The sequence below is a fragment of the Pyrgilauda ruficollis genome, unplaced genomic scaffold, assembly GCF_017590135.1.
Source record: "Pyrgilauda ruficollis isolate IOZ18807 unplaced genomic scaffold, ASM1759013v1 scaffold84, whole genome shotgun sequence".
Taxonomy (NCBI): Eukaryota; Metazoa; Chordata; class Aves; order Passeriformes; family Passeridae; genus Pyrgilauda; species Pyrgilauda ruficollis.
In genome coordinates, this window is record NW_024530377.1 from 9,681 (window position 1) to 29,846 (window position 20,166).

The 20,166-nt window shown below is 39.9% G+C and overlaps 1 protein-coding gene across 1 annotated transcript in view; it reads left to right on the forward strand.

Annotated features, from left to right (window-relative positions):
* The first annotated feature begins 5,171 nt into the window (after positions 1 to 5,171).
* DOP1B (DOP1 leucine zipper like protein B) overlaps positions 5,172 to 20,166 on the forward strand; it is a 44,116-nt gene continuing 29,121 nt past the window's right edge. Inside the window, exons 1-4 of the mRNA XM_041487772.1 lie at positions 5,172 to 5,617; positions 7,993 to 8,159; positions 18,970 to 19,151; positions 19,298 to 19,468. Of these exons, the coding sequence (XP_041343706.1) occupies positions 8,022 to 8,159; positions 18,970 to 19,151; positions 19,298 to 19,468 (491 nt within the window). The 5' untranslated portion in view covers positions 5,172 to 5,617; positions 7,993 to 8,021. The remainder of the gene's footprint in view (positions 5,618 to 7,992; positions 8,160 to 18,969; positions 19,152 to 19,297; positions 19,469 to 20,166) is intronic.

Consider the following 20,166-nt stretch of genomic DNA (forward strand, 5'->3'; position numbering starts at 1 on the left):
CAAAAAGGTCCAACCAGGAATATTCATGTGTGTGAATAAATACACATTGCTATGTGGATATCCTGCTCTGCTTCCTGCTCAGCTTCTCCAAGAATGATTAAAAGTGAATGAGAAGGAGAAAATATTATTGTCCTGTGCCAATTGATCCATGTTAATTGATCTAAATCTCTGGGGTCAGACCTTTGGTACAGGGAATTTTGTTTGGGTTGAAAAGGACCTCAAAGATCATTTAAAGATCCCCAGGGTTGGGACTGCTTCATCCCTGGAAGTGTCCGTGGCCAGGATGGATGGGGCTTGGAGCACCCTGGCATAGTGGAAGGTGTCTTTGCCCATGGAGGGCGTGCAACTGGGTGATTTTTAAGTCACTCCCAACCCAAAACATTCCATCATTCCATGGAAAGAACTGGAGCACTTTACAGCACAAATTAATTTTTACTGACTTCTCCCAGGTTCATTTTCAGGGTTCATGTCCCGCTCCAGCTTTTCTTCAATCTCCTTTGCTTGTACAACAGCAGGAGCCAGAACCCTCAGGTGCCACTAGGTGCCATCCCAGCGACTCCGGGATGAGGAATAAATGGCAGGACTGGGAAGAAGAAAGCACCCACCCACATTTTCCAGAGGGAATGGAGACAAAAAGAAAGGAAATTGCTTTCCCAAGGCTGCCTGGGAAGCCTGGCAGGATGTCTTGCAGTGGCTGTACCCATCCTGCCTGGCTTCCTGCTCCTTCCTAAAGCTTTGACTGCATCCATCCCTTGGCTCCAGCACCTTTGGAAAAGCTTCCCATGGGATGTGTTCCTCTCCTGCCTTTTGTTGTTGCTGCTCCTGCTGCTGTGCTTTGTGTGTGAAAATGATTTTTCCAGCCTCTTTCGCTGCCCAACGAGTTCAGTTGCAACCACAAATCCAACAAAGGTCAGAATTTCACGGGCAGACTGCACCAGAGAAGAAAAGCCTTGTTCAAAAGCAGGATGTGTGCCTGGTATTTGCATGGTCACCATGCAAATGATTCCAAATTTCCAGCATGGATTCAAAACTATGCCACAACCAAGGGGAAAAAAAAAAGGAAAGAAAAGGAAGAACAATGGATAAATAGAATTGTATTTTATAATTTAATAATACTTTCAAAAATGATGTGAATATTTAAACTGGCTGATGGGGCAGGTGCTTCCCTGAATCACTTTTGGGGAGGTGAAGGCCACCCTGTCTCACATCTGAGCAACATCTTGAGCAGAAGGGAGCTCCTGCTCAGCTACAGCGACAATAATCTGGTTTTAATCTGCTCTCCATCCCACTAATTGCATGTGCAGGAATCTCTTCCAGCTCCCCAAGGAGCCCTGCAAAGCCCTTTGCCTTGTCCTCCCTCTCCCGCTCCTATCCTGGGGCAGCTTCAGCTCCAAAATCTCAGGGGACCCCTCTGTGTACAGGAGGCTGAAACTCGAATTTCCCCTCACCCCCAGCTTGATCCAGGCTTTAATAGAATTCCCTGATTCCTATAATGAGGATTTCTTGTCCTAAAGAAGCTTGAGGGGGGTCTGATGGTAGCAGGAAAATCCAACAGGTGTTTCCAGCCATCCATGGGGAATACCCAACCTCTACAACCCTGTGCAGTATTCCTTGGATCACCAGGGGTCACAGACTGGATGCTGAACCTGAGAGTGGAGGTGCTCCAGCAGGATCCAGACCTGGAAAGTATGCAGAGCTGTGGGAACCCTGGATGCTGAGAATTTGACACTTTCTGTGCTGCCAGGCATTGACCCCAAGAGAACACTGCATTGACCTGAGGTCCTGGAGAAGCTTCCAAAATGGAATGACAGAACTGGGATTGTGGCTGTGCAGTTTGAATAGAAGTGTGTAATAGATAATAAAATAAAAGAGGTTTTAGGGTGGAGGCTGGTCCTTCTTCTTCACCTTCTTCTCCATGGGTTTGGGTGGAATTGTGGAATTCGAGAGAAAAGTCTGCATTGCGGACTTTGAGTGATTAGTTATTGGGTTAAAAGTGAAAATACTTTAGGTGTCATTTCTTAATTGGGCAGCTTAGCCTTAAAAGACCTTGTTGAGAAAGACAGTTAGTCATTTTTGTACCTTGTTAGTAGAATAGTGCAGAACTCACAGTTTGTGAGACTGTAACATACACAAGAAAAATAAACATTTGAGTCTGAGAATGAACTATAATCTCAAGTGCCTTCATTCCCGACCTGACAGAAGAAAAACTAAGCCAAGAACTGGAACAAAAGCTGTGAAAGTTTTGGATGCTACACTGTAACCCAACCCTGCTGATGAGAAAAACCAGTTTGTGTGTGTCCTTCCAGTTGTGTTGCTGGGATCTCAGCAAAACACAACGTGGCTCTTGGATTTAGTCAGAGCTTTAAGAGACAATCCAGCAGTGGAGAATCCTGCCTAACCCTTCATCCCTCAAGTGCTGCCTGAGTCACTGAGCTTCAAAAGCTGGCTGTCCATCTGTGTGGCATCTCCAAACATTCCAAACACACCTTGGCCTTCTTTTGTGCAAGGACCTGCCTGGAAGAATCCTGGATACCCTGACCACAGCCAGGAAATATCTACTGCTAAATACGACTTAGTTTTAAGTGTCCTCTATGATCTGTAAAGATCCTGCTTAAGTCTAATTCAGGATCTGCTTTGTTGGTCTGGGTTTTGTTCTAGCTTCACCCAAATTCTAGGTTTGCTAGTTTTGCAAGTTGTCAAACTCGTGCTGGAGTATTTTGTTGAGCTGTAAAACTTTGTGTAGAGCCCAGCCTGGGGAAGAGAAGCCTCTGGGGTGACCTCAGAGCAGCCTAAAGGGGCTGTAGGGGATCTGGAGAGGGACTTTCCATAGGGAGAGCAAGGGGGAGTGGCCTGAATTGGAAAGAGAGCAGGTTTGGGTTGGATTTTGGGAAGAAATTCTTTCTGTCAGGGTGGTGAGGCCTGGCACAGGTTGTTCAGAGATATTATAAATTCTCCATCCCTGGAAGTGTCCAAGACCAGGATGGATGGGGCTTGGAGCAGGGTGGGGTAGTGGAAGGTGTCTCTGCCCATAGCAGGGAACTGGAATTAGGTGATCTTTAAGTTCCTTTCCATCCCAAACCATTCTCTGATACTTCAGTGGATTTCAAATTCTTCAATTAAGTTCTTTTTAAACCAGCTTCCTGCATGTCAGGGTGAGGAGGCAAAGTGGGAGGTGATGGCTGGAGAGCCACTGCCATTCCTAACAGGGGTGTTGATCCCAAACAACTTTGTGAAAAATAGAGTTTGCTCCTTAGAAATGTTAAACACTTAATAATAGGATTAAAAAGGACAATATTTCTAGCACTGGGATGCTTTTGATGAACAGCCAAAGAGAACCAAAAAACTTAAAATCATGTTTTCTCTGTACAGTAACATTGCTGGAGGTACATCCATATTCATTAGCTTATACATGATTTGAATATTCCTGAGAGTTTTTGATGCTGCAGGGGCTCTTTGTGTTTCAGTTTCCCATCCTGACTTATCTGTACGAGATCAAGTCAATAAATTTTATTCCTTCCTGTGGTTTCATTCCCATTGTTTCACATTTTCTGATAGGAGGAGTTAACGAGCTCTTCCCCAGTCTCCAGTGTCTTGTGTCACTGTTATCACTTGGAGAGCTCAGTCAGTGGATGGCTTTCACTGTTCCTTTCATTACAAAAAGCCTTTTAGCATCTTATGTTTTGCTAAGGTCTAGAGTACAATACATTCATCACACAACTATTTCTATAAGTGATACAGAAATATCATATTTATTACACTACTATTTCTATGAGCTATACAGTACATACTTAAGGTGATGGATTATATTATATTATATTATATTATATTATATTATATTATATTATATTTATTATAGAATAGTATATTTATTTTATTATCATTATATTTCTTATAGTATATTTTATATTATATTAACAAGCAGCTAAAAAAAGTTATAATTTGTACCATATCTAAATACTTATGATCAATAATAAAATGCAAAAGCTAATACATAAATGCAAAAGCCATTTATGGCTTCTTTTTTTTTTTTTTTTTTATTTACGACCATTATCTGGTCATTTTTATCAACCTCCCATGGGATGAACAGAAGGAAGGACAGGGCACAGATGTTTTGCAGCTGTGGTGGGGGACTCAGGGAAGGAGGAGCAGCAGCTGCTGCCCCTGGAAGAGGGAATGTGCCCTGGGATAGGGCACAGTGCCAGGGCAGGGCTTTGCACAGAACTTGCAATGTCCAACCCAAATTTATCAATTCTTTATTTCCTTTCTCTTTGTTTTTTAACTTCCTCCCCTGCTTCTCTCCCGGGTCTGTTGTGTGGGAATTGTTTTGTGCCTCTCAGATTCTGGTGCCCTTGCTGGCTGTGAAGTTTAAGGGTTAATAATAATAATAATAATAATGAAATAATAATGAAATAATAATGAAATAATCATGTTGGATTTACTGGTCTTTCCATGCCATGTCACTACCACAGAATCACAGAATATCTGGGTTGGAAGGGATCTTAAAGATCATCCAGCTCTACCCCTGAGAAAGTAATTGGAAAACATCCTAAGAAATGCACCATATTTTAGGACATAAATGTTGTGTCTTAATGAGATCATCACAAATACAAATTCTTGCTCAGTCAGACACATGCTTAGAAGTTCTGACCAGCATTTCCAAGAATAATTCTAAAATTTAGAAATTGAAATTTGAATTGGTGACATTGCAGTTTGGAAAGGTCAAATTCCTAAAATTTAGCAAGGAAGGGGAGAGACAGGTGGTACCAAGAAAGGAAAACAGTATATTAATGTAACACTCAATATATTTATTGTACTTAATGTAATTTTACTTAATACTTAATGTAACTTCTCAGGGGTCATTGCTGAAACAGTATCATCCAAATCTGAACAGTTTTCTTTTCTCTCACCTTGAATAACTGAATTAATGCATTTCCCTTGATTTTTTTTTATTCCAGCTGCTTTGAGCAACCAGGATTTTCTGGCTGCATGTTAAAAAAAATAAAAATAAAAAATTAAAAAAAAAGGCGGAGCGGCCGCAGCGGGGAGCGCGGAGGTGCCGTCCCCGCCCGCGTCGCCAGAGGGCGCACAGCGCCCCTGGCTGTCCGCCGGGCTGTACCATCTCCCTAAGGGGGGGGGGTGGGAGGCAAGTGACGTGCTGCGGACTGTGGCACGACACGACAGAGGGTGACACCGGGAGAAAGGTGACAGCGACAGCGCGTAACAACGACATCGGGTGACAACGTCGGCGGACTCGGCTTGTAGAGACAGCTGCAGTCCTCCCGCACTGCAATGCCTCGGCGCTCCCCGCACGGCGCTCGGTGGTGCGGCCCCATTGCGGGCCCGGCGGCGCGGGCGGGGGCGGCGGCATTCCATAGGGCCGGGCTTCCGTAGGCTGGGCTTCCATAGGGCCGGCTTTCCATAGGGCACATTTCCACAGGGGCGGCTCTCCATAGGGTGCGTTTCCATAGGGCCGGGCTTCCTTAGGGCCGGGCTTCCACAGGACCGGCTCTCCATAGGGTGCGTTTCCATAGGGACTGCGGGAGCCGCTCCTGCCCCGCCGCCGCCCGCTTCCCCACACGTCGCCGCCGGCCCCGGGAGGTGCGGGGGCCCTGCGCAGGTAGGCGGTGGCGGGGAGGGGACGGGAGGGAACGAGAGGGGACCGGCTGAGGGGGCAGCGCTGGCCCAGGCCGGAACGCCGGGATCGCAGAACGGGCGGGGTTGGAAGGGGATCGCCCTGCCCAGCCCTGCCCCGGCGCGCTCAGCTGGAGCAGGCGCCTCAGGAGGGCTCGGAACGGCTCCAGCCACGGACACCCGCGGCATTCCCGGGAATGGACACGGCCCTGAGAGCTCCTTGGACAGCGCTGCCAGGGATGTGTGGGGTGGGATTGTGGGGGGTCTGGGCAGGATCTGGGTGATCCTGATGGATCTTCCCCAGCTCAGCATATTCCATGGTTCTCCCCGTGCTCCGCCGCCTCCATGGGAAGAAGCTCTTCCTCAGGTTGAGGTGGAATTTCCTGTTTTAATTTATGGCCATCGCTCCTCGTCCTGAGCGCTGAAAAGAGCCTGGCAGCATCAGTGGTGGAAGGTGATGAATGATTATTTACATCGGGATTTGCTAAGGAAGTTTGTCACCTGGGATTTTGGTTACACGCCTAAAGGTCACTGGCAAGTGGCTTTTGTATGGTTTTTAATTATTTTATGTTATTACTTATTTTCCTGCCATTGTGTCCAAGCACAAACATGATCTATTTACCTTATTTCGATTATTGGATTTTATCCAACCTTGCTGGCATCTGGCAGCTGAGGTGCAGGAATATCAACCCACACTGAATCATCACTGCCATCCCTGCTTTCCTGGGTGGAAGTCAACCCTTTACCTGTCTTTTCACTGCAAAAATCCAGATTAAATACCTTGAGAGCTGATGTGTGCTGTCAGCAAAGCAGCTGCCTGATTCTGAGTGACCCAGACAAATCTCTTCTCCATGGAAGTGGCAGCAGCCCTGACTTGGCAGAGAGCTGCTGGAAAAACTTCCCAGCTCCTCAGGAGTGGAAACAATCCCATGATTAATATCCTTAGATGAGATGAGGGAAATAGAGTTCCATTTCTTGCCCAGTGTTTGTATCAGATTACTCCTAATTTTTGCTGACAGTATCTTGCAGCTTTTCCACTTTGTTGGCTTTTATGGGAGGATTGACTTTTTTTTTTTTTTTTTCCCTTGGAACACACAGAGCTGGATCCCAGATAAATGAAATGTTATTCCCTGATTTCACTCTCTCTGCTGTGAGCAGCACTGCAAACATCCTGATAAAAACAGAATTAAATCCTCTTTGTAGCCAAACAAACCAGCCCAATCTGGCCCTGATGACATTGTGTGATAATTTTATTTTTCCATGGAGGTGGATCTGGCTTGGCTGGCACAGAGTGATTTTATTGGCAATGCCTCAATCCTGCTCAGGGGAGTGCAAAGGTGCCTTAAACCTGCACTTAAAATACTTTCTGGTTTTTCATTTCATCCAGCATTTTTCTGGTTTTGAGAGTTTCTTACCAAATCCCATCTATTGATGGAGTTAAACTTGTTTATTACAACATATTTAATGTTTTAAAGGACATGGAGGGTGGCTTGGGTTTATTTTTATGTCCTAAACAGCAGGAGACTGAATGCAGATGTCCTTCAGAAATGTAAAATATTTTGTTCCAGAGCTGTGATTTCTTTTCTGTATCAGTGATGCAGCAGGGATTGACCTAAACCTAAGCATATTTGAACTATTCTAGAAGAATATTTTGATGTTTTCTAACAGAACTGGGGTCAGAGGTAGCAAAGGAGAGAAGGAAGAATTTTTGGAGTAGGGAAAATCCAACCATGCTTGGATTCCATTATTCTAAACCAGGTAGATTTGAATTTTTAACCTAAATACTTTGCAAAACACAGGAAAATCAAGCCTGAACAGCCGATCTTTAAATATAAAAATATTTTTAAATGGTTTGTTGAACTAGAGGGCGATTATAATGCATGGCTTGGCATCTTGGCACAACACCTTGGACTTCACTTGAGCATCTGCTGCTGCCAAGTGGAGCTGCAGAGCTCTGAGAGCTCCTTGTGCTGAGGCCTGAGAGCCCTTGAGCAGAATTCCCCTGGGGGCTGTGTTTGCACAGGGAATATTCCCCATTCCATGCTCCAGGTGACCTTGCAGAGCACAGGGATGAGTTATAAAGGCAATTCCCAACTCCTTGGAGGGAAACTTTGGGATCCTCCCCTTTGTTACTGTGTATGGAATGGGAAAACACCTTCCAGAAATAGGAAAAAGTGACTGAAAGTCTTTTGGAAAAGCCAGTAGGGAGTCAGAATTATTTTGGGAATTATTTTTAACTTTGTATTGAAATTTTGACCTGTTTATTGTGCTGCCAGTGCTTCTCCATATTTATGATCTCAGGTGTGGCAGAACCGAAATTTGGGTGATTTTTGTAACTCTTTGCATGTCTGAGTTTTCCAGGAGGCTCCACCTTGCTATGAGCAGCCAAGATGGATCCAGAAGAGCAGGATTTACTTGGGGATTACAGATACAGGAATTATTCTTCAGCAATTGAGAAAGCTTTGAGGAACTTTGAATCATCCAGTGAATGGGCAGATCTGATCTCTTCCCTTGGCAAGCTCAATAAGGTACAGAGGGGAATTTTTATCATTTATTTGTGATGTTTGTATTGCTATGAACTTTTCTGGCACTTCTAGTGCTTGAAAAACTTGAAAATTCATTCAAGAAAAATAATGGAAGGAGTTAAGTCAGTATTTTTTTATATTAGTGGGAGAAATTCTGGTGAATTTCTCACATTTATATAAAAGAGCTTTCCTGCAAATGGTATTTCCTGTCTTTATTCTGCTAATTTAATTTAATTTATTTAATTTTAATTAATTTAATTTTTGCATCAAAGAAACCCTCACTCTAGAGCAGCTAAAATAAAAGCTTTTCTAGAAAAGAGGAAATGACAAGTTTTAGAATATTTTCTGAGTCAAAGCTTTTATTTAAAGGTCACATTTCCTTGGCTGTGCCCTCCCCTTGGATTTGGGGAAATTTGGTTTTTGTATGACCATGGAGAGAGACAGAAATACTGTTTTGGAGCAGGAGTTCCACATTTCTGCCTTCAGTTTTTCATCATGATTCTGGTTCTCATCAAGAGCCAGAGGCCTTCAAAATGCTTTTCTCCAAAGGGAAAATATGAAATAATAAGAGAGAGAGGAAGGCTTTGATCTTTTCTCTTGACCTAGATAAATACTGAGCACCTACCTGAGCTCTTATTCAGGTACAGAATTGCCAAAATCTGTGGCAGCAGAGCAGAAACCAAAGGAAAAGCTCTCAGCTGATCCAGAGCCCATCTGCTGGGGGGTTTTAGGGATTTAATCTTTTTAGGAGCTTAAGAATTGGTGGAGCAAATCCTTCCCAGTGTTCATCCCTGTCTGTTGTCTGAATATTAGGAGGGATGTAGCAGGGGAAGCAAAATAAGATGTCAGTAACTATGGGGATTTTTGGAGGATTTAGGGGGATTTTTGAAGGAGTTTAGAACGAGTTAGAGACGGGAATTTTGAGTAGTTTTTGATGGTGTGGTTTATTTTTTGATTTTTGCATGGGTAGGAAGGGTGAGTTTGGCTGACATTGTTACAGCATGGTTTAGAAGGTCACAAGACCCTTAGTTATAAAACTTTTTCAGGAGTTATTGACTAATAAAGCACTGTTAATAAGGATATTTATGTTTTTGACTCAATCTTTAAATATTTTGTCTTATGCTACAGAGTAAGCTGTAGCTAATTATTCTTAGCTAATTGTGTTATGACACACAAACCTACAGTGCTGCATTCTAATTTCTCTGTTTACTTTTGTAGTTACTTTTATTTTTTTATATCTTGAACTTCAAAACTTCAAACTTTCCTTTACCTAGCTGAACCTTTCTCTGCTTTAAACTCTAAATTTACATTCTTGCTTCTAGCACTTAAGTTTGGAAGCCTTTTCCAAGGTCTCAGATCAAATCCTGGGTTTAATTCTAAGCTTTGGCTTCCAGCCCCAAAGTTCTGAGTTTTTTGCATTTGGGATTCCAACAAGTAACCATTCCCTGAACTCCTGGCACTACCTGGTCTCTGACAGCCTCAAATATAAATATTATTGTTGAGTTTTGTCAGGGCTGGGGGAGGTGGTTCTGACAGGAAAACCTCGGTGCTGCAGGTGGATGAGCAGGAAGGAGAGCAGTGATAAAATTGTTTTTACAATCTACACGTGGCTGTATTAAAGATCCTGGGGGTCACTTGTGTGCAGGAATAACTGAGATTAATCCCCCATGAAAATGCTGAGAAAGGGAAGGACAAAACACCAGAAATCAAGAAGTTCAGAAGTTCATTTCCAGAGCAGTGTGAAACCAGCATTGCACCATATGGGTGTAATATTTTTTGAGACTTTTTCTCCTGCAGGCACTGTTGAGACACAAACACTTTTATTTTCATAAAGCTCAATGGCATCACCCTCCAGGTAACCCAAGGTCTGGAAAAATCAAGATGCAAGATGTCCTTCAGAAATGTAAAATATTTTGTTCCAGAGCTGTGATTTCTTTTCTGTATCAGTGATGCAGCAGGGATTGACCTAAACCTAAGCATATTTGAACTATTCTAGAAGAATATTTTGATGTTTTCTAACAGAACTGGGGTCAGAGGTAGCAAAGGAGAGAAGGAAGAATTTTTGGAGTAGGGAAAATCCAACCATGCTTGGATTCTATTATTCTAAACCAGGTATATTTGAATTTTTAACCTAAATACTTTGCAAAACACAGGAAAATCAAGTCTGAACAGCTGATCTTTAAATATAAAAATATTTTTAAATGGTTTGTTGAACTAGAGGGAGATTATAATGCATGGCTTGGCGTCTTGGCACAACACCTTGGACTTCAGCAGCAGGGATTGACCTAAACCCAAACCTAAGCACATTTAAACTACTCTAGAAGAATATTTTGATGTTTTCCAACAGAACTGGGGTCAGAGCAAAGGAGAGACGGAAGGATCCCTTAAAATATCTTATCCCTTAAAAATGAGGTAAAAAATGGAGTTTGGTGAAGAAAAACAACTCTTCTGCTTCTCTGTTATTCCTTGATGATCTTAAAATTTCTTCCAACCCCAATGGCTCTACTCAGGATAAACTGGAGCTTGTTTCTGAGTTTCTCTGTTGCTTGTACAGCTTAAAATAATATTTCCTGGTGACTTGTAGAACCAGGGAAGCAACACCTGAATGCTCAGTTTGGAGATCTGCAGACATTTTATTTTATTTTATTTTATTTTATTTTATTTTAATCATTTAAGGGAGATGAGCTTTATGTGACTTGACATTTCATTACAGCCAGCTTCACCTTGAGTTGCTTTGAGGCAGGCAGAGGAATAAAGGGGTTTATTTTTTTGTTTTGTGACTCATCTCTTGCTTAAAGTAGGTCAGAGGAATGTTGTCCTAAGGTTGTGTGTGTTCCTCGTGGGTGTTCCGGGGAGCCTGAGGAGTTGCTGCAGTTTTACCCCATTTTTGGGGTGATTTTTGGGTTTCTGAGGTGAGGAGAGATGAATCCCCACTTCAGAGGAGTTAAAAAACTGCAGGTACCAGGTGTGAGCTTGAGAGAATTGACAGAATTTGCTCATTTATTTTACACCCCAAACTTAGAAGGGAAAGACTTTGGGGGGTTATTTTGAATAATTTGGGTGTAATAGACCATGATGGGAAATGAGAACCAGTGGAAAAGAATATTTCTAACAGGAATATAAATGGGCAGATGCAAATATATAAATATTACATAAATATAAAGGATTACAATATTAGAATATAAATATTATTTCTACAATATTTTTATCTAACATTTATATAAATATTATGTTCTACTATTAGAATATGTATTCTAATAAGAATATAAATGGGCAGATGTAAATATATAAATATTATATAAATATAAAGAATTAAAATATTATAATAAATATTATAGTATAATGTTTATATAAATAATATTTACAGCTAATATTTATAGCAATATTATATTCTATTAGAATATAAATATTATATTCTAATAAGAATAAAAATAGGCAGATGCAAATATATAAATATTATATAAATATAAAGGATTATAATATTAGAATATAAGTATTCTATTCTAATATTTCTATAATTAATATTTATATCTAACATTTATATAAATATTACATTCTGCTATTAGAATATAAATAGTATATTTTAGTAAGAATATAAATGGGCAGGTGGATGAAACAGGCAGTAAATATGGGTGTCAGTGTTTTAAAGAGGTTTCAGCTTCATTTTTCAGTGAGAAATAATTTCATACTTTGATTAAAAAGCTGATGGGGTGGAGGGATGTTTAATAAAAATTAAGTTTCAACTGAAAAATAGCTGCAGGTTCAGTGTAGGTGGGTTTGTCAATGCAACAGGTGCTTTTAACATCATTTTTATATCCAAAATGCCTGTCACTGTATTCAGAGTATAAACAAATAACAAATCTATAGAAAATGTTCATGGGTGGGGAATTTCAGGCAATGAAGAGGATAAAAATATGCTGAATATTTTTATAAAAATTTTTAATTTATAAAATATAATTAACAGCAAATGGTCAGTTTGCATTAGGGATTTTAGCCAGATTCTAGGCATGTGTTTTCCATCAATACCAACGCTGGGTGTAGGCAAGAAGTGGAGAAGTGGCACAATTGGCAACATGAAGAACTGAAAAATTAGATATATTGGAATATATTAGATATAGTATTGGATATATTATATGGTATATAGTACATATTATATAATATATTGCAGTAGAAGATATTGGATTTTGGTTCTGTAAGGAAATAAGGAAAGGAGTGGTTTTAGAAAAATCCCTGAAACTTGGGGTGCTGAAGCCCTGCACAGAATTCCCAGAGCAGCTGTGGCTGCCCCTGGAGCCCTGGAAGTGCCCAAGGCCAGCGTGGGGACAGGGGAAGGTTCCCTGCCATGGCAAAGGCTGATCTGTAATAAATAAATAAATAATAAAAATATAAAGGAATAAAATAAAAAGTAAAATAAAAATAAATTAAATTTATAAATTAAAAAAAATTAATTAAATTAAAAAATATTTTTAAAAATAAATTTTAAAATAAATAAATGAAATTATCTTTAATGGCCCTTCCAAGCCAATCCATTCAGGAATTTCAGTATTATTTGCTCTAAAAGTGCACTTTCAAACTGCTTTTTATCCTTGCCTAAAATTGTTTATATTGATTATATACCTTTTTATATATTATAAATAAATATATATTAAAATATTTATTTTTTAAAATATAAATTATAAACTAATTTTCTATATTTTTATATAAATTTCAAAAATTCAAAATGCTTTTTATCCTTGCATAGAAATTTTTATATTTATTATATAGATTTTTATATATTATAAATAAATTTTGATCCAGCTCCCTCTTTCCTTACAACCAACTTTAAAATTAATTCTCCTATTTTAAAATTAATTCTATTCATGGTATTTCTATAGAAGCTGGAGTTCTGTTTGGAATTTTTTTTAACTTGGAAAATGAATCAGTGGAAAACAGAATCACAGGTTCTTCTTCTCCCCCTCCCCTCACAACCACTGTTGTTTAAACAAGAATTATGTTATTAGGTATTTCCTAATTGAAGATAATCTTAGAAATTGATGCTGCTTTTTCCTGGAATTCTAGTGATGGAAATAAAAATATTTACTTGATTTGCGTGGAGTTTTTATCATTATTTTTAACGGATTTCTAGTGCAGAAGGAGTTATACCAGGAACTGAGGAAATGCAAATATTCCTCTGTGCTTGTGGTTTAATTTTAAGGCACAGATGCAAAAAATAGCAGATTTTCCTTTTGTAGATAATTCTGTATTTTTATGGCCCAATTTCAGAGAAATTCTGAGCACCCTCATGTGTTAGTGTTGGAAAAAAAGGTGTGGGATGGGGTCTGGAGTTTATTCACCTCTACCAGCCAAAGTTAAAATTCCAGCATTCCTGGATCCTCATTCTTTGCTCTTTTTCCTCTTGTGTAAGCGCAGGATATTTAAAAATCCAATTTTGCCTGTCAGCTGGAGGAGATTAATTATCATTTAAACATCTGTCCAGCATCACCTCACTCTTATTTCAGTGAACACCTGGAGATCCCTCTGCCAATGAATGCCTTTCAAACCTCTTAAAATCCTTGGAGCTGCAATTCTGGAGAAGCTGGGAAGAACCTGAATCTTCCAACAGAGCAGCAGGGAGGGCTCTTGGGACAACCACAGCCCAAAAATGTTGGAATGGAGTTTCAAATCCCTGAACCTTCCAGCAGAGCAGCAGGGAGGGCTCTTAGGACAACCACAGCCTTCCAAAATGTTGGAATGAGGTTTCAAATCCCTGAAGCTGCTGGAGATCAGGTGTTGCAGTGTGCGGTTTGGATGGTGGATGCTGCTAAATAATTCCCAGTGAGCATCTGCTGTGGAAAAGCTGCTTGGGGAGGAATTCAGGCAAAGGAAAAGCCTCACACTGTTGGGTTTTGGTTTGGTTTGAAGTTTTTGCTGCTGCTGTGGTTTCAGGTGTAGCAGCAGCACACCACACTCACCGTGGCAGAAGGGCCTTTGTGTGATAAATAAAGGTTTATTCCAGCAATCCCAAGGGAAATCAGGGACAAAAGACAAACAATGGGGTGTGCACAAGGTTAAGTATGAGGTGGCACAAAGGGCACTGCCCTGCAGGGAAGATGGGGTGGCCACCAGGGATACCACAACCAGTGAGGGAATAGGGAAAGGAGAAACCAGGAGAATTTGGAATAATATGGGGAAAAGGAACTGGGGTGGATCATGGTGTTGTAAGGCTCCATGGGGAAGTCTTCTCTCTCAGCTTAGGTGGAGACTTTATGGTTTATTCTTCCTGGGGCATTTCCCTGAAGGATTCAAAGGATTCCACAACTCCCCTAGTTTTTCTTACTGTGAAGACTTCCCCAATGGACCTCTGCAGACACTTAACTAAACAGGGAAACATGAGTAAAACAACAAAAACAATGATTGCAACCCAAAAAATTCCTTTAACAAAAGGTGAAACCCATCCTGTCAACCCCCATTGTCCAAAAATACATTGATCCAATTTGAGTTCTCAACTTTTAATTCCTTTATTTGTGTGGATGGATTCTGAGTGTGAGGAAAGGTTGAGGGAGCACATTCCTTCAAAGTCTTGGCAGCCATGTGTGGGAAATGAATTTGTAGGGAATTCTCCAAGCCTGACAGAAGGTTCACACAGTGCATCTGTGTGCAAACCTTGAGACAAGAAATGCTGACTTAGAAATGCCCTGGAATAGGACAGACATTGTTGGGAGAGAAATGGAGCTAAAACAAGTTTCAAAGGATGGCCTTGCAAATAAGACTGGATACTTTGGAGAAACAGAACTGTGAAAGATGCATTGTAGTGGGACCCACGAGGGGTAATTTTAGATGATTGGCTTTAAGGCATCTACAGCATGGTGTGGCTAAAGCTGATAGGCCAAGAATCAATTATAGTGTATTGTAATTAGGAAAGAATTGGCTTCTAATTGTGATGGTGTGAATTATAACATCTGTATTGTCTCACCCTTCTCATGAGACTGAAAATGGAATAAAAGTTTTTAAAACACCTCTCAGTTGGCCCATCTCTGGGTCAAGAAAAAGGCAACACCAATGCCATGGGCAAGCAATAAAAAGTTACAGCAATAAAAAGTCTGTCACTCCTCAGTTTTGCAATGTTGTGTGCCTGGAAGTCTCAGTGTCCCCAGGCAGGTCCCTGAGTGCAGAGCAGCTGACATTTGCTTGCTTGCTGAGCCAGCATTCCAAGTGAGAAAGCTCACCCAGACCCTGAGCTGTGGCCACCCAAGGTAAAAACAGTGAGACCACAACTCTCTTTTCTTTGTTCTAATTGTGAACAAAGTAATCCTGTGCCCCCAGGATTAATTAAGACTCACAAGATAATTGGTTTTTTTCCTTTTGTGGAGGTCTCCATAACATTAACAAGAAAAACTTCTCTCCCTAAGTAAACTAAATAAAGACTATTTTAAAAGTAGTAAGCTAACTGAAAATTTTAAATTTTATTTCTTTACATTATCAGTGAAAAAAGAAAGATTGTAGGAGAAAAAGAAGTGTTCTAAAAGGTTTGTTTTAATTCTTACTACTTTTTTTTTCTTTTAGTTACTATTAATAAATTTTTCTTTATACCCTTTTAAAGTTTTAAACCTACTTTACCTTTCTCCTAATCCTATCTTCCTACCTCACAACAAAAAAATAAGTACATGGCTAATTAACCAACACTAAAACATATCACACTCTTTAATACATTAAACCAAAAAAATCTTAAAATTAAAGAAATCTTAAATTAACAACCAAAACCACTCCACAAAATTCATATTTCCACCCAGTTTCAAACTAAAACCACCACATTGACTATAGAAATTTTCATCAAATTCTGTGTATGATCTCTTTTGGTGCGCCATTTCTCAGGGACAAGTGGGAATTTTTAATAAGATGGGATATTGGGAAGGAATTCCTGGCTGGGAGGGTGCCCAGAGAATCTGGGGATCCCTGGAAGTGTCCAAGGGGATTTGGGATGGGCTTTGGAGCACCCTGGGATAGTGGAAAGTGTCGCTGCCCAGCCCTGGATGATCTTTAAGTTCCCTTCCAAACCATTCCATGATTCTAAATATTCAGTTTATCATTAAATATCATTATCCCTCGTGTTTGGGGAAGGGAGTTCTTATTTCCTTCAAACCCTTAGGAAATGTTGGAGCCAAAGCTGAGGTGCCATTATTGCTGTGGTGGAGCTGATGCTCTGTGGAATAAACAGTGAATATTTCCATTTTCTGCCTGGTTGATATTTAAATTCAAACTGTTGGAATATTAAGATGATCTTTGTTCAGTCTGAACAGTGAGAGGGAAAATATTTGCTATTAGAATCTGAAGCACAAAAAACTTTCAGAATTTTGAGCCTGTAAACTAAAATTTAGAATTAAACATAAGATTTAATCTGAAACCTTGAAAAAGGCTTCCAGACTTAGGTGCTAAAAGCAAAAATGTAAATTTATAGTTTAGAACAAAAACACGTTAAACTAAGTTTAAAAAAAATTTAGAGTTTTAAAGTTTAAAATATAGAAAAAATAAAGTAACTGCAATAAGTAGACAAAGAATTTAAAATACAATACTATGAGTTTATGTGTTATAATTGACTAAGAAAACTTACACTGTAGTATAAGTCCATAAACCAGAATATTTCAAAATTAAGTTAAAAACATAAATACCCTTATTAACAGTGTTTTATTAGTCAATAACTCTTTAAAAAGTCTTATAACTAAAAGTCTTGTAACCTTCTAAACCATACTATAACAATGTAAACCAAACTCACCCTTCCTACCTGTGTAAAAAATTAAAAAATAAACCACATCATCAAAAACAACTCAAAAATCCCATCTCAAATTCCTTCCAAAATTCCCCACAAGTAAATTATCACAATTTACCACTGGCCTGCTTTTTTGTAATTAACTCCTTTTATATCTCTAAATAGACAGAGAGGGTGTGGGCAAACACATGCCAAGCAATATAAATAGAAAGTTTCAAAGTCCAGCTTTCCAGAAATCTCCACAGTTCTTACAGCTCTTAAGGATTTTAATGCTGAAATAATATTCCTCATGTACCACGTGAGTAAAAGGCCCAAATATAACAGGTATCAAAAAAGTAACTCCCGAAATATGTGAAATAATGGTTTATTTTTGGATTCTGGTTTTTATCATCCATTAAATGCAGCTCTGCCTGTGCTGGGGAGAGGAGGAGGGAAATGAAGTGGCTCTGAGTGACACCTGTGTGTCTGCCAGGATGGGCTGACTTTGCTGTTTGCTGTTGTTGTAAATTCCCAACCTTTTTTCCTCTTGAGTAAATTTCCTGCCAGCTGCTCTCACTAAAAGGGTTTTATCTCCCTTTCCTGCTGAGGAGTACTCAGGGTAGTCACCTGGTGTAGGTTTGTTCCAGGAAAGGTTATTCCACTTTCTGCTGCTTTTCCAAGCAAAAGAGAAGAACCTCAAGTTGAAACGAATTCCATAGAATAAAACCATTATTTCATTTTGGGGAGACAAGAATTTGCCTGATCCTGAAAATATCCCAAATGTCCACATGCTCTGGAACATCTGTGCTGGTTTTCAGCTTCATTTTTCTGCCTCTGTTGAGGTCTGGATTGAAGGCACTCGAGACCACAGTTCACATTCTGGCTCAGGTGTTCATTATTTCTTATCCATGTTACAGTCTCACAGCAGTGAGTTCTGCAGTATTTCACTAAGAAATCACAAAATGGAGCCCTGTCTCTCTCTCTACAAGGCCTTTTAAGAATAAGCTGTCCAATTAAGAGATGGCACCTAAATTATTTTTACTTTTAACCCAATAACCAACTACCTGTGCCTGCAATGGGGACTTTTTTATCCAATGACACAAAACCACCCAAACCCAGGGAGAAGAAGGTGAAGAAGAAGGAGCAGCCTCCACCCTAAACCCTCCATCCTGCTTTATATCTATTACTGTATTCTAAACCCTTAAACTCTGAGTTTCCCACCCTGTGATATCACACACTTCTATTCAAACTGCACACCCACAATCCCAGTTCTGTCATTCCATTTTGGAAGCTTCTCCAGGGCCTCAGGTCAATGCAGTGTTCTCTTGGGATCAGTGCCTGGCAGCACAGAAAGTCCCAAATTCTCAGCATCCAGGGTTCCAACACATCTGTTTGTGTTTGCCCATTGAGCAAAGCCTGCAGTGCCCTTGACTTGCAAATTTTCTTTTTGATTGTCTCTGACTTGAAGAGAAAACTGATTGATTTCCCTGCTGAATTGCTCTGGTGGCTCAAGGAAAGGAGTTCCTTTTCCCAAGAAGGGAGGCACAGTTTTTTCTAAAATTTTTCTAAATTTTTTTCGGGGAGGCCCTGGCACAGGTTTTCCAGGGAAGCTGTGGGCTCCTCAGCCCTGGAAGTGCCCAAGGCCAGGTTGGACAGGGCTTGGAGCAGCCTGGGACAGTGGAAGGTACTGGAACAAGATGATCTTTAAGGTCCCTTCCAACCCATTCCACAATTCCCATGAAGGGAGATATGAGGAAAGAGAAATCTTTAATTCTTTCTTTATTCCCTAAAAGCTGAGATGCTCTTCTTGTCACTTCCCTTTTTCCCCTGGAGATGGGATAATCTGGGATACCTTGTCCCAGTCCTGTTCTTTGACTTCCTATTCCCTCCTCTAAGCAGACTTACACCAGGCTTTTCTAAATTTTCCATGGCTGATCCCAAATGAAAACTCATCTGCAGAGTTCTGCTGTACCAAAATGCAGTTAGGAGTTCAAACTCTTCTCAACATTCTCCTCAAGCTTTAATAAACAGCTATTAGATATTTTATATTTCATATTATAACTATTTCTACTACTCTCCTTTCTCCTCCAGGCTTTGCAGAGTAACCTGAAGTACTCTCTACTGCCCAGAAGATTGATCATCAGTAAAAGATTATCCCAGTGCTTGCACCCAGCCCTGCCCAGTGGGGTGCACTTAAAGGCTTTAGAAACCTATGAAATCATCTTTAAAATCATTGGCACAAAATGGCTTGCCAAGGATTTATTCTTGTACAGGTAATTAGATTTTTTTTTTCTAAGGCACAAAATGGCTCACTAAGAATTTCTTTTTGTACATGTAATTTTAATTTTTTTTTCCTAAGGCATAACCATCTCAATCTATTCAAATTAACTCTCATTTTGTCTTTCTTTTGGATTCAAAGCTCTGGTTTGTTCCCTCTGCTGGCAAATGCAGCAATGTCAGTGAGACCTGTTCTCCTTGGCTTGTATGAGAAATATTTTCTCCCTCTCCAAAAATCCCTCCTGCCTGGTCTCCAGGCCTTTGTAATTGGGCTGCTGCCTGGCTTGGAAGAAGGATCAGAAATTTATGACAGGTAATATCAATTATTCCATATTCATTGAAGCAATATCCAGTATTTTGATTTTTTAGGGAATTCTCAAGACATTTCTATCAGATTTCTATAAATAAAAGAACTTCTAAAGGGGAATGAATGGTGGGACCTGGAAAGATGTTGAAGTAGAAAAACCCTTTCCTCTCTGTTTTCATCCTAGGAGGAGAAGATAAGAGGAACATGAGGGTTAAAAAAAAGAGGAAAAGAAGGGTTTAAAAAAAGAGAAGAGGAAAAGGAGGGTTAAAAATAGAAATGCTGAGAGAAAAGAATAAAAAATTTCTTAAAGCTCCTCTGACTCCTAAATAATTCACCTGACTCCTCAAACCACTGCTCTGGAGATAAATTCTATTTTAATTCTGTAACATGAGAGAGCAGCTGAATTCTTTCTAATATTTCTATATAATCTGGCAAAAATATGGAGCAGGGAGTTAAAGGGAATTGCAAATGAAATTTCAAGATTTTACCTCTGGTTTTGCACCTTTTTCCCTATTTTTGATGGCATCATTTTCCTCTTTGAACAAAGAGGATCTGACATGTATTTCATAAATCTTGAGAAATATTTATGCTAAAATTAATTTAATTGGGTTTTTTGTGAAATACCAATTTACATGAGGGAGTTTTTCTTTTGTTTACACATTGCAATGATTCTGTGTTAAGAATATCTTGTCAGAAGATATGTT